At 44.9% G+C, this 21,609-nt stretch overlaps 1 protein-coding gene across 7 annotated transcripts in view; it reads left to right on the forward strand.

Annotated features, from left to right (window-relative positions):
• The window catches only part of LOC144772195 (NACHT, LRR and PYD domains-containing protein 1a allele 3-like), an 884,004-nt gene that overhangs the window by 556,373 nt on the left and 306,022 nt on the right, over positions 1-21,609 (forward strand). For all 7 annotated transcript variants that reach the window (XM_078656332.1, XM_078656327.1, XM_078656326.1 and 4 more), the window contains one exon: positions 17,679-17,823. In XM_078656332.1, the coding sequence (XP_078512458.1) occupies positions 17,679-17,823 (145 nt within the window). The remainder of the gene's footprint in view (positions 1-17,678; positions 17,824-21,609) is intronic.

Here is a 21,609-nt window from a genome sequence, read left to right on the forward strand (position 1 = left end):
CCCTTGGCCCGAGTTTTGGCCACACACACACCTCTTTTCCCTTTGCTCCGACGGGAAGGCACTATATTCTGGTGCCCATGAGAGAGCAGCTTGAGCGTCCTCTGACACTAAATAATGAGTGTTGGAGTCTGAAAGTGCTGCTGGTCTTGAGAGGTTGTTTCTCAGTAGTGCTTGGATCTGCACAAGATGTTTTGTGCCCATGAGCAATGAAGAGCACATCATTTGTAGTGTCTGCCACAAAGAAGAGACACTGGTGCATTGTTTTGAGACATTGAGACTTTTGAGTGAGCTGTGGGTGTTTGGCAGGAGGGCACTCCAACTAAGCAGTACTTTTTCTCATGAAAAGGCCTGAATCGAGAGGCCCAACGCGGAAGAAGACAATGGAAGCGGATTTGATGGACAATAGAAGCCTTCCAAAGAGGCTTATAACGGACTTTGGGCACAGTTGCAGATATAGACTGAGTGATTGCCTATGTAAGGGCAAAAGGATGGTCTGTGGTTCCTTAAATTCTGAACCTGTGTTTTAAATATCATGATTCTGTTATGAATTTGGTAACAGCAGACTGTAAACAGTGAGTTCAGCAAGTGCAAGTGTTTTCGTCATGTTACACCAATGGATTCACTGTGTATTTGAATGTTTTGTTCTGAACCCTCGGGTTCCATCTTGTGCATAGCAGCCATTTTGTGGATTGCCCTTACAGTAGGCCCTCACTGTGGCAGAACAAGTATTTAAGGACATAACCTTAGCATGGGTTTGTGCTGACTCCTGCATGACCTGGCGAAAGCTGACCCTGTTGCTTGAGGCTAACCTTGCCAAGCCAGTTCCTGCCCTTTATCTGATCAAGATTATAGATCAGAGCACAGGACATTGTAAAGATTTACTACACACAAAAGTGCCTATCTTACTTCCATCTGTTCCTGTTCCTGCGTCCACGAGCTATTTATGACATGGGCTGTGATCTTACTGTTTTGGGTTTATCCGGCCTTGTCAGCTAGAGAATGTACGCATTATGTGGACATTGTTTATGGCCTGGACTTATCTTGAAAGTGGGTTTGTCATCATACAGTGCTTTGTGTGCACGTCCTGGGAGTGACCAACAATAATGTACTTCAAAGAGAAAATGTGTGCCTAGGGCATAATAAATTGTATAAAAGGTCTGTGCTGAGACCATTCAGGAGGCTGCCTCATTCAGTTGCTTTAGGTGTGACTTGGCGACGTAGCCTCACAATTATTTGTAATAAAGATGTCTTTTCATATTTCAGATTCTCTGTTGATTTCTTTGCTGCTTTTGAATGGACTACTTATTGGTAAGACCCCTGAGAAGGAGTCTGAGGATTTCTAGTATGACAGCATCTGCTATGGCATTGTCCCAAGTTATAACGCTATTGGACGGAGGTCCTAGAAAACATTGACGAGGCCTTTGACACTTCTATACCCAGATCTCTGGAATATTCCCTTCTAAGCTTGTTGCATCCCTGTGCTTTCCCTCTGCGATCCATGAAAGACAGACAAATTGCGCAAGCCTTATTAGCGGCAAGGCAAGTCGTCTTAGCTCAGTGGGGAACTAACACTGTCCCAGAATTTATGGCATGGCTACATCGGCTCTGGTACATTCTAGCTATGGAGCGACTGTCCCTAGCAGGGGATCAGAGTGTGGTAAATAAATAAATAATACCCTATTTTTGAATGCATAAATGAATAACAGATAGCTCAATAAATAAGAGTCAAGATTCGAGGTATTAGGAGTTTGCAGGTTTATTACAGCATAAAGGACAGGAACAGGACCACCTGTACAGGAATAGGATGGCAGCGCTGCCGGGGGCAGAATCGGGACAAGGAGGGTAGGAAGGAAGGATAACTTTTTAATAACAGGACATGAGCATATATACATAACGCAAACACATAGCATTACATTGCAATAGGCGTAGCAGTGGGTGGAGCAATAGGCGTGATGCGTAGCAGTCGCGAAAGATAAGGGTGAAAATGGGTGTAACAAGGCGTATACATAGACATGTGATGCAAACGTAACAGAATATGTCATGAATGGGGCGGAAACCATGGAGGGGGCTACCTGAGGAGCCGGGACCTCTAACCTGATGGTGCGCGCAAACTGGCAATGACGTGTTACTAGGAGAAACTGGGGGCTATGAACTCTGAGCTAGGAGCAGAGACTGAAGTCTGGAGAGTCAGGGCGACATGTACCTAAACAGTATCTAGTATCTGATGTTTAGAGAACATGTTGATATAACTAGAAGTCAGGAGGGGAAAGGCTAACAGACACTAAGACTGGACCATGCATTATTCTACATGCAGTGCGTGATGAAGAATATTAAATGACCATTAAATGCAGTATTTCTCTTACATGGAGACGTGAAGGCTAGACAATGACGGAAACTATTGATGCAATTCAGTAGCTTTTAGGAATGCAGAGAAGGAGGACTGAACTGATAACTGGAATCATAACATACTCTTGGCAGACTCAGAGGCAGAGCCAGGCTGAGCCGGGCACTGCGAGGCAGGAAGTAAGTGAAGGGTCGAGGATACAGGTGGGGGCTGTATCGCTCCTCAGCGAGGCTTCAGGAGACAGGAGCTGAATCTGATGTCCGGGCCCTTTTGAGGCCTAGAAACAGGGACTTTACAATGAAATAACGTGCACACTGAGAAACGTGGCAACGTAGCTTTTACATGGGCCTGATATTCGTAGTATTCACGAGAACTGGAAACTGCCATACTAGAGGTGGACACAACTGTAATTGCGTCTATAAACAAACATGGGGAATAACATATGCATATTAATCATGCACATATAACATATGATGGATGACACGTAGGGACACAGAACATGACAAAATTTACTTTTCCACATTCCCTCCTTGTCACTACGTTTCCATCAGGAAACATCAATATTCATGATACCATCTATCATTTCATACAGTATCATTTGCTCGTCTCGAATTTTCTGGGAACGGGTTTTAGAACGGGGCTTGGGACTAGGAATACAAGAGGTAGCACAAATGCCGCAAATCGCAGGGCCACATTGTATACAGAGGCAGCAGCTGAATATGATCGCTACTGCAATACCTAGAAAGGACAATACTTTCCATCCCCAGGCGGAAATTATATTCCAGAACCAACCGGACCATGTCCAGGTGCCTGGATCTTGGTATAACAGATGGGCAATTTTATGGAGTCTGGTTATAGCTGAATAAACAGACGGCGCGTTATTTGGAATGAAAATGCAGCAACTAGATCCGATGACTCTACAGGCCCCGCCCCTATCGGCCAGTATGACGTCAAGGACGAGACGATTCTGGAGCACGACAATTCTCATAAAGGATTGTTCTTCGGTTAAATTACTTAGAGCAGAAGTAGTCTCAATTACTACTGCTTCGAGTGTTCTGGTTAATCTACGTATCAGTTTACTATTCACAACTGTACCTAAATAAGGAAAGACACCTTTATTGATATCTATATATTGTTCTAGAGTAGTTTCAGTATAATCGACAATCGGGAGGTTTCTCTTGGGTCTTGTATGTACTAGATGGGAATTCCTATGGTAGTCGGGTGGGGCTAGGAAACCTGGTGGCAGTAGGAAGGCAATGTAACAGGTTCCCTCCCAATCGAGGGGCAGACGAACATATGCAGTTTGACCACAAATAAAATAAGAATGACGTGGAGCTTTGAAAATAGATTTCCCACTGTCACTATACTTGACAATAGTAGTACAATCACTATGTCCTACATGTACGGAACCATTATTTCGGACACATAATTCGCCTTTGACTGGCAGTACTGAAATAGCAGGTAAGTCTGGAGTAGTATCAGACTGAACATTCAGGACCATGAAATTCGAAGAATAATTACCTAAATTATACACTTCATTTTCTAGATCTAACCCGGTTCTGTGGAGGGGACCTTGCTTGTCTGGAAAACATGTACTGTTAAGAAAAGACATATCTGTTGAGGATGACGTTAACGTGGACCATGCTCCACACGAACCATTATGTGAAAAAGGATAAGGAAAAAGTGGCAGAACTCCCTTCGGTGTCTGGAAAGGGGGGAGTCGACCACATACCCAACAATTAGTGGCATTGCTGGTCTGGTGTGAATAATGTAACATGCGGATGAAAGAATTATTACGCATAGCGAGGCGGTAAGAGAGTTCATGAGGGGGCATATCACTAAACGTATGCTCTACTGTAACATTGGCAGACTTATTTACATGAAGAACTGGGAAATACAGGTAAAATGCGTAACTGGTGCAGGAAATCATAATGCTGAGAAATAATATGAAACATAGAAAAACAATACATCGAATTGAGTTTTGACTAACTCTCTCACTATGGGGGTCTATTTTATACATGTCAGAAACAGTCTAACCGTTTCACCTAGGGGAGGACTTAGACAATCAAACTGGCTGACTTATTTTACTAGACCGGAGTTTCAACTTATACTCCTGTTGCGGAGTTTTCTCTAACAGGGGAGGGTTTGTAGCAATGTCTTTTGCGGGACAGTCCTTGAGAACAATATTTTGGCAATCCTTCAAATCCTGGGAAATGTTCTTTGAGACGGGTTTCAGTCCATAAAACTTCTTTACGTGCGAAAGGTGCACCCAGCCTTTGCGACCCTCCAACTTCACGGCTGTACGGGTGGCGAGGAGGACCTGTCGGGGCTCCTTCCAGCGTGGCTCCAGCGGACTTGAGCGGTCAAAATTGCGGACAAGAACCATGGATCCTGGAACGATTTCATGCGGTGCCACCTCGGTATTGTCTGGAAATGCGGCGGCAACCTGTGAACGACAAGAGTTGAGGGCAGACATCAAGGAAGCTAGGTAATCTGTCAGCATATTACTTGAAACATCGGTAATACTTCGGGGTCTAGGAGTACCCCACATGTTAGGGGGGCGGCCGAATACGACCTCATACGGGGACAGACCTGATCTGGAATGTGCGACCATGCGCATATAGAACAAAGCGACTGGCAGAGCTACTAGCCAGTCCACACCTTTCTCTTTACATACTTTGGCGATGCGAATTTTCAGAGTCTGGTTATGTCTCTCTACGAGACCGGCTGCTTCAGGATGGCGTACACAATGAAACTTCCACTGGTACCCTAACAAAAGGGAAACATGCTTCATCAACTCAGATGAGAATGGCTGGCCGTTGTCAGAATATACGACTCTAGGGAGTCCATAACGGGGGAAAAACTCACGAACCAGCTGCTTGGCAGTGGTCGCGGCGGTGTAATCTGGGACTGGATATGCTTCTGTCCACCTGGACAAAGCGCATACAACTACAAGGACATACTTGAAACCTCGACATCGTTCCATCTGAATATAATCCATCTGGAGGACTTCAAAAGGGTGGTCAGGAGGCTGGAATCCACCTTGTTCCACCGGGACACTTTTACCTGGATTAAACTGGCAACATATCATACAGGTACGGACTTTCTGCTTGGCTGCAGCTCGTAAATGCTTGTTGAACCAAATGTTCTGGATACTGTCTAACATAGCTTTTTCTCCTAAATGTGCTGGACTATGTGCAGTTTTAATAATGACTTGAACCATAGAGTCGGGGAGAAACCATGTGGCTCTACCCTTCGTTAACCATCCTTGATCTGTCTGGACCCCTCCTTGTTCGGACCATTTCTTGATTTCTTCAGGAGTAGCATGTAACTGGATATCTATGACATCTTGTGTAGGGTCCTTAACTGTCATGCATGTAGTCGGATCTGGAGTGTGTGTCTGTGTCGGATTAACTGGAATGTCTGGAGTCTGTGCTGTAAGCTTGGCTGTGCGATCTGCTAGATCGTTACCTTGAGAAATGATGTCAGTAACTTTCGTATGTGCTTTGCACTTCATGATAGCAATAGATGTCGGTAAATGTATGGCATCTAACAGGGCTTGAATAAGGAGACCATGCTGAATCTTGGTTCCATGAGAAGTCATGAAACCTCTCTCCTGCCAGAGCACTCCGAAGTCGTGTACAACTCCAAATGCGTAGCGTGAATCTGTGTAAACATTAACTTTCAAGTTCTTGGCGTGTATGCAGGCTTGTGTCAGAGCAACTAGCTCTGCTGCTTGAGCGGACAGGGTGTCAATACGGTGTGTCTCAATAACTTCGGTGTCGGTAGTCACTGCATACGCGGCGACTAGTTCTCCTGCACTTGTTCTCATACATGAGCCATCCACGTAAAGTGTCAGGTCGGGGTCTGGTAACGGAATATCTGTCAGATCTTGTCTTGGCTTGGTCGTAATGTTAACTACTTCCACACAGTCATGTGTGGCAGAATTCGAAGTAACTGATGGTAATAATGTAGCAGGATTTAAAACGTTGCAGCGTCTGATTTCTATGTGTGGCTGGAACAGTGTCAATTCATAACCTGTTAAACGTGCAATTGTCAAGTGCTGAGTCTGTGTTCGGTTTAAAAGAACTTCCACGGAATGTGGAACTTGTACTGTCAGGGAGTGTCCTAAGACTATGGAATCACTTTGTCTGATAGCTAGTGCTGTGGCTGCAACTGACTTGAGGCACGCAGGCAGAGCCTGGGCTACAGGATCTAATGTGCTTGAAAAATAAGCACAAGGCTTGTATTGTCCTGCTTGATCTTGTGCGAGAACAGATAATGCTGTACCTTCGCGTTCAGTGACGAAAAGTGTAAAAGGCTTACTGTAGTTTGGTGTAGCTAGAACTGGAGCTTGGCATAGGGCTTTCTTTAACTCATTGAAACTAAGTGTATGTTCAGATGTCCAAGGGAGTACAGTCGGTACGGCTGCCTCCTGTGTCGTTAACTGTATCAGTGGCTTGGCTAGAAATGCATACTGAGGAATCCATTGTCGGCAGTAAGAAGTGAGGCCGATAAAGGCACGTACCTCCTTCTGGGTCTTGGGCTGAGGAAGACTCGCTATTAACTGGATACGGTCTGGTGTCAACTGCCTACCCCTCTTGGACAGTAAGTGTCCTAAGTAGACCACTTGCTGGACACAGAATTGAAGCTTAGAAGGGGACACCTTGTGCCCCATCTCGGCTAGGAAATACAAGACTGTAAGGGATGCTCGCTCGCAAGCACGTTCAGAACGGGCTGTGACCAGTAGATCATCGACATACTGGAGCAGGGCAGTGTCAGTTGGCATGTGAATGTTGTCTAGTTGTCTCTTAAGTGCTTGACTGTAAATGCTAGGGCTTTCTGTGAAACCTTGAGGAGCGCGTGTGAACATATAGCTCCTTCCATTTAAACAGAATCCGAAAAGGAACTGGCTGTCTGGATGAATAGGGACACTGAAAAACGCGTTCTTGAGGTCGATTACAGTAAAGAACGTGGCTTCGGAATCAATGGCTGTCAATAGGGAAGAGATATCTGGAACAACTGGGTACTGAGGAATAATACATTTATTAAGTTCTCGTAGGTCAATCACTAATCGATATACTGGGGGTGCATTTGGATCAGTACGTTTCATGACTGGAATGATCGGAGAATTGCATACATTGGAGTCAGTTTCTACAACTACTCCTTGAGCGATGAGCTCGTCAATAATTTTGGATAAGGCTGCTACAGCCTCAGGTGGCAATCTGTACTGTCTGATTCGTGGTAACACCACACCTGGCTTGAGAGTCACACGATGGGGTGTGATTTGCATATAACCAACATCAGTTGGACCTTGCGCCCATAGATGCTGCGGAACATTGGACAATCTGGGATCAAAATCTCGTAATACATAGTGACCCTTGAAGTCACGTAGGAACAATCGTATTCCCTCTGGGGAACAGCATATAACTGCACCTAACTCTTTCAGTGTTTTAATGCCTAATAGGTTTTCTGGACATGACTTAGTAAGTAACAGATCAGTAGTATGGGACAATGGACCTACTTCTAGAGTAACTGGCTTTGATATCTCATTTACGATAGGTTTTCCTGAAAATCCAAGGGAAACATTTCTTGAGCCTGAGAGCGGAGCCCCTGGAACTTTGGCGTGACTGATGGTGGTCCTACTTGCCCCTGTATCAATCAAAAACTTTCTGTCTTTCCCTAATACTTGACTGTGAACATAGGGACCTTCTTGATCTACAGGTATCTCGATGAGAGGCAAGCCTACCTCCCTCTCTAGGCTGTTTCATGAATATGGCTGGTACTCTGGATACTCAGACTGTGCATACTGGTACATCTGCTGTGTAACGTGCTGTGTTGCAGCGATAGGCTGCGGTACAGTAACTGTCTGTTGTGCATTCTGTGGCTGAGGAGTCTGTGAAACTTGTTCTTGTCTAGGCGGACGTGGTCTTTCTTTAGTCTTACCGGTAGCTATGTTGTGTTTCAGAACTGCACACTCATTTATAAAATGACCTGGCTGTTTACAATAATTGCAGTTCCCTTTAACGGGAGCTGCAGGATGACTAGCTTGATTCGGACCCCTCTTCTGACTGTCTTGAGGAACAGATTGTGCAACTAGTACTTTCATTTTCGTGTCTTTCATACGTTTTCTCTCGTGTTCTTGTTCTTCCCTGATCCTATTCTGGTGGTATTGGAGCATCTGCAACATCTGGGACGGGGTATTAGCTTGCCAGGTACTTTCGACTTTCAAAACTCGATTTTTAATTTGTGGACTTGAATTCTCGACTAATTTAGTAACAAAAAGGTGAGGGTATGACTCACTACTTGTCTTGAGGCCACTGTTGATGCTAAAACATTTCTCAAATCTAGAATAAAAATCACTAATGTCTTCGTCTTGTTTCTGTTTACAGGCTGAGATTGCATCCCAGTCTTCTTTTCTAGTTGTCAATAACCTAGGCAAAACTTGTATTAATAATTCCGGTAATTCTTTACATTTCGCTCCAAGACCGGTACCTGGTACTCGTGCCTTGTCTTCGGCTTCTAGAACTGCCCAATCGATCTTTTTCTCTCCCACCTCCCATTCTTTTTCCTTGAGCTTTTCATACACCCCTGCGGGCAACAGAACCTTTAACATTTTAATTATATCTGGATACGTGTATTCTCCCATACGGAGCATGTCTTTTAATTCTCTATGGAACCCTGCTGGATCTTTATCATGACAGGGAATTAATTTCTTCATCTCTAGGAGTTCCATCTTTGTAATCGGAGTGTAAACAAACACTCGTTCTAGTTCGCCACCCGTTCCTCTAACTGGGTGGACTTCTCGTAACGGATTCTGTCTCTCCATGTAAAATGGTTTACTTTCTGGGGGTGAGACGTGAACAAAATGCGGGTTCAGAAACGTTCTATATTTGTGGCGCTGTTCTAGAATGACACTAATTAAATCGGTACCTAAACCTTTCCATCTATACTGGAGTAACTCGTTCAGGACATCGTGTAACGGACCTGGATCAGAATGTTGACCCTCATACAATGTAATGAGGTGCTGAATCATATACATACCCGCCAGTCGTTGCTCGGCTGGGGGCATTTTCAGAAACATTTGTGCCACTATTTCGTCTGGAAAAGTGGTAGAATCAGTAGTCCATCGGACTGCTGATCGGGCTAGTTCTTGTTCATGCATGGTACTTAACTCACTGTAACCGATTCGTGATTTCAGAATGTGATCGGTAGCTTGAAACACTTGTTCTAGAGAACCTTGTTCTGGTGCTGGATGATGAAAAATAGACTTGTGTTCTAGGCGTAAATGGCGATCTGGAAATCTAGATTTTCCTACATACGCTATTCTGTCGGGATTCTCGTCGTCTAACTCTTCAGGATCAGAGTTACTTTCTTTCTCGCTTACTTGTGCTGCTTTACGCTGTTCGTGTAACTTTATTATTTCTTTACGGATTTTCTTGTACATACTTTCCATAGCACTGATGGTTCTGTGCTTACCCTCGGCTATATTATCACTCCACTTTGTCAGGGTTCTCATTTCGGCTTGATCTTTGGTCGGATAATCTTGTTCTCGTATTAAACAATTAATCAGAAACTTTAATAGCATGAGCTGGACTTCAGCTTTTCTTTGAGACATGACTTCGCCAATGCTTTCTGGATCATCCCCTGTACGGATGAAACGATATATTCTGTCTAGATCTTCTTTCATATTCGGTAGGGTGACTAGATACTCGGCCACCCTTCTTACACGTAATGAATATAAAACCATATTATCCTCTCCTGGGACTGGATCATAGCCACATTCATTAAGGGCTTTTCTTATTTCTGCTACAGACTGATGTCTGGGCGTACGCTGTGACGCTTGCATATGTAATTCGGCTGTCGTTAAATGCTTGTGTGGCGGCGGGGTTTGAGGAGTACCTCCCCCTGCGGCCCCTAAACTAGAGTCGTCGACTGATCCTCTTCGTACTAGTGTGGCAGGAAATTGAAATGCGGGCTGAACTGGTATGGCGGGCTGGACCTGGGGGACCGTAGCAGGTACTGCAAGGGGTACCCCGGTGTCTGGAAAAGCAGGGAGTGCCTGATTTACAGGGACTGGTGGAGCGGGGACAGGATTTGCATATTCTGGGACTGTGTCGTCCAAATAGGACGAAATAAAAATATCAGCTGCGGTCTGTTTGTGACGTAGCTTGGTCGGAACTAATGGTGGCGGGAAATTACTGGATACCTCCGGGGTCGCTTTTGGCAGGCCCTCGGCAAGAAGAGGATACATACCCTTAATAAGAGCATGCCTCTGTCTGTCTGACTGTTCGGTTTTAACTTGTTCACCAATCTCGATTAATTCCCTTTCTTGGGCTCGTTCCAAGGATTCTCTACTTAATTCTGACTTTCTGATTTCTTTTTCGGTTCTTTTATGAGCTTCTTTGCGCCATAACTCGATGGCATCTTTCTGTGACTGTCTGGCTTTCTTTTTCCATAATGCCTCTTCTACTCGCATGATACACTCGGCATCCCATGTACCCGATACGGGCCATCTATACTTTTCTTCTAACTGTTTGGTATAATCTACCCATAAATCTAGATATAGTATGGCACTTATGCCATGTTTCTGATACATAAAATGACCTGGACTGTCCCTAGGCGGAACTGGAACTGCTGCTTCCAGCAGACCCTTTCTAGTTTTTAACTGACGTAACTTAGAAAACAAGGGCATGACTGGACTGTAATCTAGACACAATACAATACACAATGAACACGATACTTATTCCCCATTCATACCACGACATTAAAATACATGAAGGACATTTAAAAATAACAGTTCGAACAGAATACTACCTGGAATACGGAACACAGAATACATGAATTTTCTCGAGAACAGAACTGACTGGAACAGAAACTAGATGCACTGCTGAAACAGTACGAAACTTACCGGTCTCATAAAGAGACACGTCAGGACCCGCATCCACCGAAATGGACACTTCGTTTGTGGGTCTGTGTACCACCAACCCACGGACCAGAGTCAATTAAATTGACCCTGTCTAGATACTACCCCAGTAACGGTACTCACCGGGCAGCAAGAACGGAAGGCCTCGGACTGGACTGGACTGCTTCGACGTCGGACGGACGAACTTCGGACTTCTGTTACGGGTGGGCCTCCGGATACCTCGGACCTTGGACTCTCGGCTTGGGCTCTGGTCGGGACTCGCCGCGTTCCTCCACCGTCTCGTCTGGATGCTGGACCGCCTCCTCCGTCTCCTCCGTGGGCCTGAGGGATACTTGAAGCAGAAATATCTGCCGGTGCGCAGAAGAGTTCCGTCACGACTGCAGAGGGTCAGGGGGTCGGCGTGGCTTCACCGACGCGTGGGGAAAGGGCAAGTCCCTGTTCGGGCGCCATTATGTGGTAAATAAATAAATAATACCCTATTTTTGAATGCATAAATGAATAACAGATAGCTCAATAAATAAGAGTCAAGATTCGAGGTAGTAGGAGTTTGCAGGTTTATTACAGCATAAAGGACAGGAACAGGACCACCTGTACAGGAATAGGATGGCAGCGCTGCCGGGGGCAGAATCGGGACAAGGAGGGTAGGAAGGAAGGATAACTTTTTAATAACAGGACATGAGCATATATACATAACGCAAACACATAGCATTACATTGCAATAGGCGTAGCAGTGGGTGGAGCAATAGGCGTGATGCGTAGCAGTCGCGAAAGATAAGGGTGAAAATGGGTGTAACAAGGCGTATACATAGACATGTGATGCAAACGTAACAGAATATGTCATGAATGGGGCGGAAACCATGGAGGGGGCTACCTGAGGAGCCGGGACCTCTAACCTGATGGTGCGCGCAAACTGGCAATGACGTGTTACTAGGAGAAACTGGGGGCTATGAACTCTGAGCTAGGAGCAGAGACTGAAGTCTGGAGAGTCAGGGCGACATGTACCTAAACAGTATCTAGTATCTGATGTTTAGAGAACATGTTGATATAACTAGAAGTCAGGAGGGGAAAGGCTAACAGACACTAAGACTGGACCATGCATTATTCTACATGCAGTGCGTGATGAAGAATATTAAATGACCATTAAATGCAGTATTTCTCTTACATGGAGACGTGAAGGCTAGACAATGACGGAAACTATTGATGCAATTCAGTAGCTTTTAGGAATGCAGAGAAGGAGGACTGAACTGATAACTGGAATCATAACATACTCTTGGCAGACTCAGAGGCAGAGCCAGGCTGAGCCGGGCACTGCGAGGCAGGAAGTAAGTGAAGGGTCGAGGATACAGGTGGGGGCTGTATCGCTCCTCAGCGAGGCTTCAGGAGACAGGAGCTGAATCTGATGTCCGGGCCCTTTTGAGGCCTAGAAACGGGGACTTTACAATGAAATAACGTGCACACTGAGAAACGTGGCAACGTAGCTTTTACATGGGCCTGATATTCGTAGTATTCACGAGAACTGGAAACTGCCATACTAGAGGTGGACACAACTGTAATTGCGTCTATAAACAAACATGGGGAATAACATATGCATATTAATCATGCACATATAACATATGATGGATGACACGTAGGGACACAGAACATGACAAAATTTACTTTTCCACAAGAGAGGGGAGGTATATGCTGAATTATGGACCCCCTTTCTCCATCTTTTGTCTAAAGAACTAAGAGAAATAATGTGCCCTAAGCACTTGCAGATTCTCAAACTATTGTGACAGGGCACCACTTAAGCCACACCTACAACAGCTAACTGAGGATGCCTTTTATCCAGGTTGGGTGACCAAAGGTTAAGGTTCCACATCCACGTATACAAAGGATCAAAGATGAACAAATGATGCTGTATGATCAAATATACGGTCTCATGAATATAGATGTGTCCTAAAGGGTAAAGTAGGGGACAAGGAGGGAATGAGGAAAATGAAATTTTACATGACCAATATGTCCCCTGCGTGTACCCTATGTTTAATGTATGTGCATGTCACCCATGCGTTTTCCCTTAGTGGCCTGAATAACGAGGCCTCTGCATTTACGTCCTGCATTAGGATGCCAGTCATCAAGTCTCCCATGTAAGAAACGTTAATTTTGCATTGAGGCCCATGTGTTTGCATTGTGCACTCTTAAATCAAGATGAACCCATTTTTGTGGCTCAGCCTGAGCCAGTCTCTGAATTAGGGTTTCATTACTCCAGACACTCTGAGAGCTGCAGTTACGTATCCCTGACCTCGCATACTTCTGGCTCAGCCGAAAGAGGCCCAGCACGGGGTGCCAAGACAGTATTTTGCACAACAGTTATCTGCTTGCTCTACAGAATCACATTCCTGCCTGGTGAAGAAGGTAAACAGAACCCGTCTGCAGAGATAGGGCCTAGCCTTTCTGTCTCCGTTTAAGTGAATTACAGAGCTTGCATCCGTAGAAAGCCCACGTCCCCCACACAATGAACGAAGAAATATATGCCCTCTCTGGCTCCTAGTGATGAGCGACCTTTGCTTCAGATAATACCTCCCCGGACTCAAGATATCAGATAATACCAGACGTGCTGATCGCCCTGACACTGAAGGCCTCCCTACTAGACTGAATGTCAGCTCCCCCAAGTTACACGTCAGTTGCACGTCATGATCAAGTTGCGCACACAAGTAGGGCAAAGTTCCAGCTGGCCATGCAACCCCCTCCATGTATCCACCCACCTATGACTCACCTATGACTCCTCAAATACACGCCCACATGCTCTTATCTCTCTTTCTCTTGCTCTGCCTGGAGCGTTCCTCCCTATGTACGAGATTGAAAGTATAAATATTGTACTCAGTAAATAAGGTTTAGAAGACCCTTCCTGAACCTTAGTGGTGATGGAACCGATTCTCCCCTAACTCGAGTTATGGAAATAAAGCCCTTTTGAATCGGACACCACGGACTCTGCCTCTCATTTAATGCATGACACTTTGTTTATTTATAGAAATTATGACAGGGTAATATTTTATTTACCACAATGGGGTGGGTAGACTGGTGCGGAAAGAGGGTGGAGGAGGGCTGGGAGGGAATGGGAAATGGGATGTTCTTCTTTTTTGCTTTTCTCTTGTGGTTTACATAGTAGAAGTAAGAAGTCACTTTCTACTTCATATAGCCGTTCCTGCTGTAACTCTGCTGGCCCCAGGGTTGTAGGCATACAGCTGTGTAACATTGTTCGGAAGGCGCTCTGCCGGACTTTGGATGTAGGCAGGAGCCTGTGTTCTTTTAATTTGACTCCTTGCCAATAAAAAAGATTGGTTCCATAAATAATTGTATAGAAATATTATTTTTAAAATTAGAATTATTCATTTTTTAAATAATATTTTTGCTAGTTTTTGTTGGTGTTTTTAGTGTCATAGTGTGCAAAGTTTATAAATATATATACGTTTTCACATTTCTAATTAGTAAATATTGTTTTACATTATATTTCTAATTTTAATTTGTAATGTAATCTTATTTTTTTTAGTATTTATGTAAGTTATGCAATGTTAAATGCTTTACATATTTTATTCACATGTGTGAGCTATCTTTATTTTTTATCTACATTTATTGGCTTTTATTAAACTTTAGGAGTGGGAAGAGTAATTCTGACCTGTCCAAAATCCAAGACATACCCTACTTTTGTTTATATTGGATTGGGAATAGTTTAGCTGACCCCTCCAAAGTCCAACATTTTCCCTACTGTTGCTGACAGGTTGCGAATGGTAAAAGTTTCCATACTCTTCCTTAGTTTTGAGTAGGAAAAGTGAATTTGACTGCTCTAAAGTCTAATTCTTTATTTGATCTCTTAGCATATGTTTTTGTAATTTAATTTTAAGTTATTTTTGTTACATAATTTTAATTGTATGTTTTTGGGAGTAATATATTTATTAACCTATATTTGTATTTTTAATAAGGTTAATGTATATATTGATATTTTATCATTAACATAATTGTGCTGTTTAATTATAATTAGTATTTATTATTTTATGAATGTTTATGTACTAATGTTATGTATTTCCATGTTATGGACCTGATCTAGAACTTGGCTGCCTGTCTGCCATCCCACTGCAGCGGCAGGCCCAAAAAACCCATTGTGCTGATGGCGATCCACCTGCTTTATTGAGATGTACCTGCAATAGACAGAAGACCGCCATGCTGGTGGTCTTCTCTGCTGGTTGACCACACTCCGTCGCCGTCATGACGGCGGGTAACAGCCGAGCCTATTTAGATGTTCCCGTTCAGCTGGCGATGTCCTAGCGGCGGACTCCTGACAGTGTGCAGCCATGATGTACACATGCACACACCACAAACACCGACCTTCGATTCCGGCGACAACGGGGTGGTGGAGCGTTGTGGTCAAGTTGCAGCGGGACTGGCAGGACTGGACAATGGCTTTGAAGTCGAAATCGGTGCTGGAATCCGGAAATAGGTGAGTGAACCCTTCTTTTTTTTCCAGTCCGCCAACTCGAGTAGGAGGGATTCCCACCAGTTTTCCCACAGAAAAAGGCACATCCATATCTGACGGGAGTTATCCTGGCTGAATTTCTGCTGTCAGCTGATGCAACCTCTGACTTCATCGGGGTGTGAGAGAAATTGTGGTGGAGTTGGTGGGACTGTGACTGTCTTCTCTCCCATTCTCAAGCAGCATCTAAATCGGGTTATAGGACTGCCTTGTAGGCGCATAGTAAGACCGGTGAAAAGCGGTGGGACTAGGTCCGCCCAGATCTAAATCCTTTTACTTTTATGTGCTTACATTTGTTTTAAAGTATATATTTTTATAGAATGTTTCAGTTATAACATTTATATATATTTTGTATACTATAAACATATATTTGTTCAAATGTAATATGTTAATGTTTTTTACATTTAATATAACTTTAAATATTTTAAATTCAATGTACCTTACCTATTTAATGATGATATTTCGGTCCCATGTGTTTTTTATAGCTGATGTCTTTGCACTTTAGAGAGAAGTCGATATTTGTGTCCTCGATAATTTTTGGTGATATTTAATATCACAATAATATTGTTGGCAATATTATGTCATATAAACATTATGTCATAGAATATAATGTCGTAGAAGCACTTCTTTTCGTGTGGAGGTCGGGTCCCCACACCACAAGCGTCGGAGCAGCACCACCCTGCTGTCCGTATATCGTCTACTTATTCAAGAGACGTCTTTTACCTTTTCTTCAAGTCATCAAATACCTGGCGATATGCACCGAGATTGATACCATTTACATCGCTTATATTTCAAAGCAATACTGCTATCAACGTTTTTAGAACAATCTACCTTTTCGCTATATACATCGTCTGCTCCATCTGGAAATACTCAGGACTACTTCCATCCTTAATCCACACTAGTCTTATTAAAAATTGCAGAGGATTTCACCTTCCATCATTGTTACTGCATGGATAGAGCATCCAATGTTGACTTATTCTGTGTCTCCTGAAGAAGGCGGTTCACTGCCGAAACGCGCGTCGAGTTTTTATGCTCTTTTTTATTATTTGATTTACTACGTGTATTTTTGTGTATAAATTTCATTGTATTGAATATGAGTTTTATGTTATATGTTTATTAAAACTGTATGTAATTGAAGCATCTTTTACCCTTATCAATTGGTTTGACCTTTTGGTCATACACAATATGATTTTTAAGAATACTGATTAAAAATATATATTTTATATAAACATTGTTAATCTTTCAAATATTCCTTCTTGACCACTGATCTAACCTGATTGTTCACACTGTCCTCTTAGATGTCCTAGGATTTTTTTCACACCAGTTGTTACCCTGCCCTAGGAGTCTATATACTACCCAGGGGGTCCTTGTTGTTTTCACCTGTAGAAGCACTGAGAGCTATGTTGTCACATTCTCTCTGGAGAGTGAAAGTGGTAGAGGCACCTATGATGTCACTAATTTTTGATGTCATCTTTCAATATGTTCATGTTACGGATATGTACCCTAAAACACTATTTTTGCAACTTTATTCGTGGTTTTGTGTCAGTTCTGTAGTTTTATTTTTTCTGCTTTTCCTGCTGCTTAAAAATATTGATGTATTTCCACTTTTTATTTAATTGATCAATATGCTCAAGCTACCAGTTTCCAAGGGCCTGGACAGAGCGAATTAATGCCTTTTGTGCAGTTTGGGCCTTCACATGTGCTCACTCCTTGCTCATAGCTTGTAATGAACCAATATGTTCTCAATACTTTTCTTCTTGTGGCAAGCTAGACCTGACTTCTGACTACCATACTAAACCAAAATCCATGACTTTACCTTTATGTTCTAATCTATGAGGAAGAGATGACAGAATCCAATTGGTTTAATGAAATATAATGAACTGTAATGTGTTTCATTTCAGAATCTACAGTTTACCGAAAGGAGCTCAAGTCTAGAGCCACCTTTTACTGAAATCTACATGAAACACCTACAGAAGGAGGGTGTGGACCTTTGCTTAAAGGATGAAGAGGGCAACAACTTAGTGTGGGATGCCACCGTAAGACAAGGTAGAATTGACGTAGTGTTCACATAGTTTGTCATGTCTTTCTCATTCCTTCTTCTGCTGTTTTACATTCTTTCTTCCTTAAGAAACATATTAAAATGGATTAGGAACAAAGAGTGAAAGATTCAAAAGATTTCAAAGTCAAAAAATGTACTTTACATAGAGAAGGTCTACAGTATACTTTAAGTTAAAAAAATAAGTACCCATATCAAACATAGACGTAACTGGAGATAAGAGGATATTGCTAAATGCACCTGTGGGAATTGGACCATATTGTTGTTAATATTTGAAAAATTCTATTCCCTTAAGTAATATTTAATCAAGGGGGTGGTATTGTCAAGAAGCAAGATGGCAACTTGTTAAGCAAGCTCTGCTGGCAGAGTCACTTCCAACACAATCTTGGTACTTTGTGGCCTTCCAGTGGCAGCGTACTGTGTAGACCAGAACCAGCCACTCTACACCAGCCGCATCAGAAAATCATGTGGACATCTGGACGCGGCTGAATCGACACGGGCGGCAGATCGCAGCTGCACCGGTGCACAGACAGAATATCAAGTTTAAAATGTCGAAATACACAAATATCAAGTTTTAATATCGTGATACTGAAATATCGACAGGAAGAATATCGTGGTCAAGAATATAGTCTAGGGGTCTATTACGATGGCCACCGCAACGGCAAACGGAACCACCCGTCATAAAGTGCGGCGGTCCCGCCATGCCAATCAGGATGCGACAGCCACCCTGGCGGTCGCATGCCGCATTTTTTACATTGCAGCGGGCAGTGCTGTCAGCAGCACCCGCCGCAATGTAAAAAATGCATGCTGTTCATTGGCATGCAGAACGTGACAGGCACCGCACGGTGCCTGCCACCTTGTGCATGCCAATGTAGGGGGCAGCCACCCAAAGATTTTATAGTGTCAATTGTGGGAGTTATTTTATTATATATTTATTTCTTGGTTGTTAATTATTAATTAATTTGTAATTAATTATCCAAAAGAAAAACGTTAGTTAGATTCCTTACCTTAGAATATCCCCTGGCATCAGACTGGATCTGGAAAGTTTTCATCAGCAGTACCCCTGCGCGTCGGTAGGCGTCGTCTGCGGCTCCGCGTCCGTCCTCGGCGTCGTGATTGCCGGAATGACGTCATCGGAGTACTTAGACGCCGCCCTCGCGCGCTGAGGTCAGTTTTTCTTTTTCCGCGCCAGCAACGCAGTTCCAGGAAGAGCTAGTACCGTAGTCACTTTTTTACTAACTTTTTGGTCTAGTTTGGACTATCTTTTTGAGTCGACTTCGACTCCTGGTGCCGGTAGGGATGCCTGGATTCAAACCGTGTGACGCCTGTCACCGCCTAATGTTGGTGACCGACCCCCACCGCCGCTGTCTCTACTGTTTTGGGGCCGACCACGACGACAAGTCGTGCCCCGACTGCCGGGCCTTGACCTCAAAACTTAGGCAGAAGCAGTCCTGTAAGATTCTCGAGCTCCGGCAGTCGGCTCCGCTCCGCGCCACGCCGCTCCAGGTCCCGGTCGAGGAGGAAGTCGAGGGACCGGTCGCGGAGCCGCAGCCATCGCCGCTCGTCGAGCCATCCCACTGGCGGGCTCCAAGTCCTCCGGTAAGTCGAGGCACTCTAAAAAGAAGTCGAAGAGGCGACATCACTCTTATGACTCCCCTCGCCAGTTGCGCGACTCGGCTGAGGGTTCGGGTGGCACCACCCGTGCGTCTCCGCCAGAGTCGCGTCCGGCCCCACACCCTCTGGTCCCTGGGTTTAAAGCGACTCCGGGCAAGATTCGAGATTTCCTTGTGGCCATGAGGACTCTCTTTCGCCGTCGAGGCCTGCTGGTGCACCTTTGGGCCCCGCGGGTCCTACTGGGGGTTCTTGCCTGCCGGCGGCTTGGGCCCCGGCGTGGTCAGCGACTTCGGTCCCGGCGCTGCAGTACCCCGCGGAATCCAGGCCTGGATCCCGGTCAACGGCAGTCGACTTCACGACTCCTCCGCTGGCGCTGACCCCTACGGTGCCGCCCCCGGCGCCGTCCTCGGCAACGCCATCCACGGTTTGAGCCACGGTCCGGGTCCGACGTCAGAACGGCGCCATCTCCGGCGTGGATGGGTGAGGCCTTCACCTACGACCCGGCTCTGTCCTTTATGCCTGTCTATCAGGACACTGATGAAGGGGAGGATTGGGAGGGGTCTGAGGACTCTCTGGCACAACAGTGCCAGTTAAGGGGCTCATTAGGATGGCAGACGGAAGGACGTCCGCCGTCCTTGAGTAGGCGGAAAAAGCCTTTTTTCTGTCCGCCTGCCGCGGACACCCCGTCCGCCATATTAGGATGGGAAACATTGTCAAATATCCGTACACGGCGGCAGAGTACGCACCGCCGCGGTAGTACACCCGACCCGCGGCGGACGCACCCAATCCAGACACACCGCCGTTCGGAATGACGTGTCCGACCGTCCCCCAAATCACGATGGCGGAAAACACGCATAAAATCACTGCGGAAAAACAACCTGCCTGAACACGGCAGAATCACCACAGCGGAGATACACACCACAAGCAGATCGCAGTCATTGACCCAGCGCTGCACGTATTTCCGATACTCTTCGTGCTCCACCACCAACAAGTCATGGACCATCATCGACGAAGACGCAGGTACGCCAACTCACCAATTGCTGACGGAAGGGGAGTACCTGCCAGGGCTGTGACGTTGGAAGGGGGAGTAGCTTGCCACAGGAAATACATTGCCGATCTCACAAAAATATACACAATTGAAGTACACAACCAGTAATGACAACGACATACCACAAAACATGATTTATTAGCTTTATTTAACATAATAGGTGGATAACATTAGAATATCCAAGAGCATGGGCATTGTGTACAACAGATCATGTACATCATTGGCATCACATAAGGGGGGGTAAGTGTATCAGCAGTCCATTGCACAGAACAGCTACATCACAGGCAGCATATGAGAGGGGATAAGTGCATCAACAGTCCATTGTACCGAACAGCTACATCATTGGCATCACATGAGAGGGGGTAGGTGCATCAGCAGTCCATTGCACAGAACAGCTACATCACAGGCAGCATATGAGAGGGGATAAGTGCATCAGCAGTCCATTGCACAGAACAGCTACATCATTGGCAGCACATGAGAGGGGATAAGTGCATCAACAGTCCATTGCACCGAACAGCTACATCACAGGCAGCACATGAGAGGGTGTAAGTGCATCTACAGTCCATTGCACCGAACAGCTACATCATTGGCATCACATGAGAGGGGGTAAGTGCATCAGCAGTCCATTGTACAGAACAGCTACATCACAGGCAGCATATGAGAGGGGATAAGTGCATCAGCAGTCCATTGCACAGAACAGCTACATCAGAGGCAGCACATGAGAGGGGATAAGTGCATCAGCAGTCCATTGCACAGAACAGCTACATCATTGGCAGCACATGAGAGGGCAGAATGCAGTATCAGAACAGCAACAGGGCATTGTGGACAACACAGCAGGTACATCAGAGGCAGCATGTGAGAGGGCAGAATGCAGTATCAGAACAGCAACAGGGCATTGTAGACAACACAGCAGGTACATCAGAGGCAGCAAATGAGAGGGCAGAATGCAGTATCAGAACAGCAACAGGGCATTGTGGACAACACAGCAGGTACATCAGAGGCAGCACGTGAGAGGGCAGAATGCAGTATCAGAACAGCAACAGGGCATTGTGCCCAACACAGCAGGTACATCAGAGGCAGCAAATGAGAGGGCAGAATGCAGTATCAGAACAGC

Source organism: Lissotriton helveticus, chromosome 8 (assembly GCF_964261635.1).
Source record: "Lissotriton helveticus chromosome 8, aLisHel1.1, whole genome shotgun sequence".
NCBI classification, from domain to species: domain Eukaryota; kingdom Metazoa; phylum Chordata; class Amphibia; order Caudata; family Salamandridae; genus Lissotriton; species Lissotriton helveticus.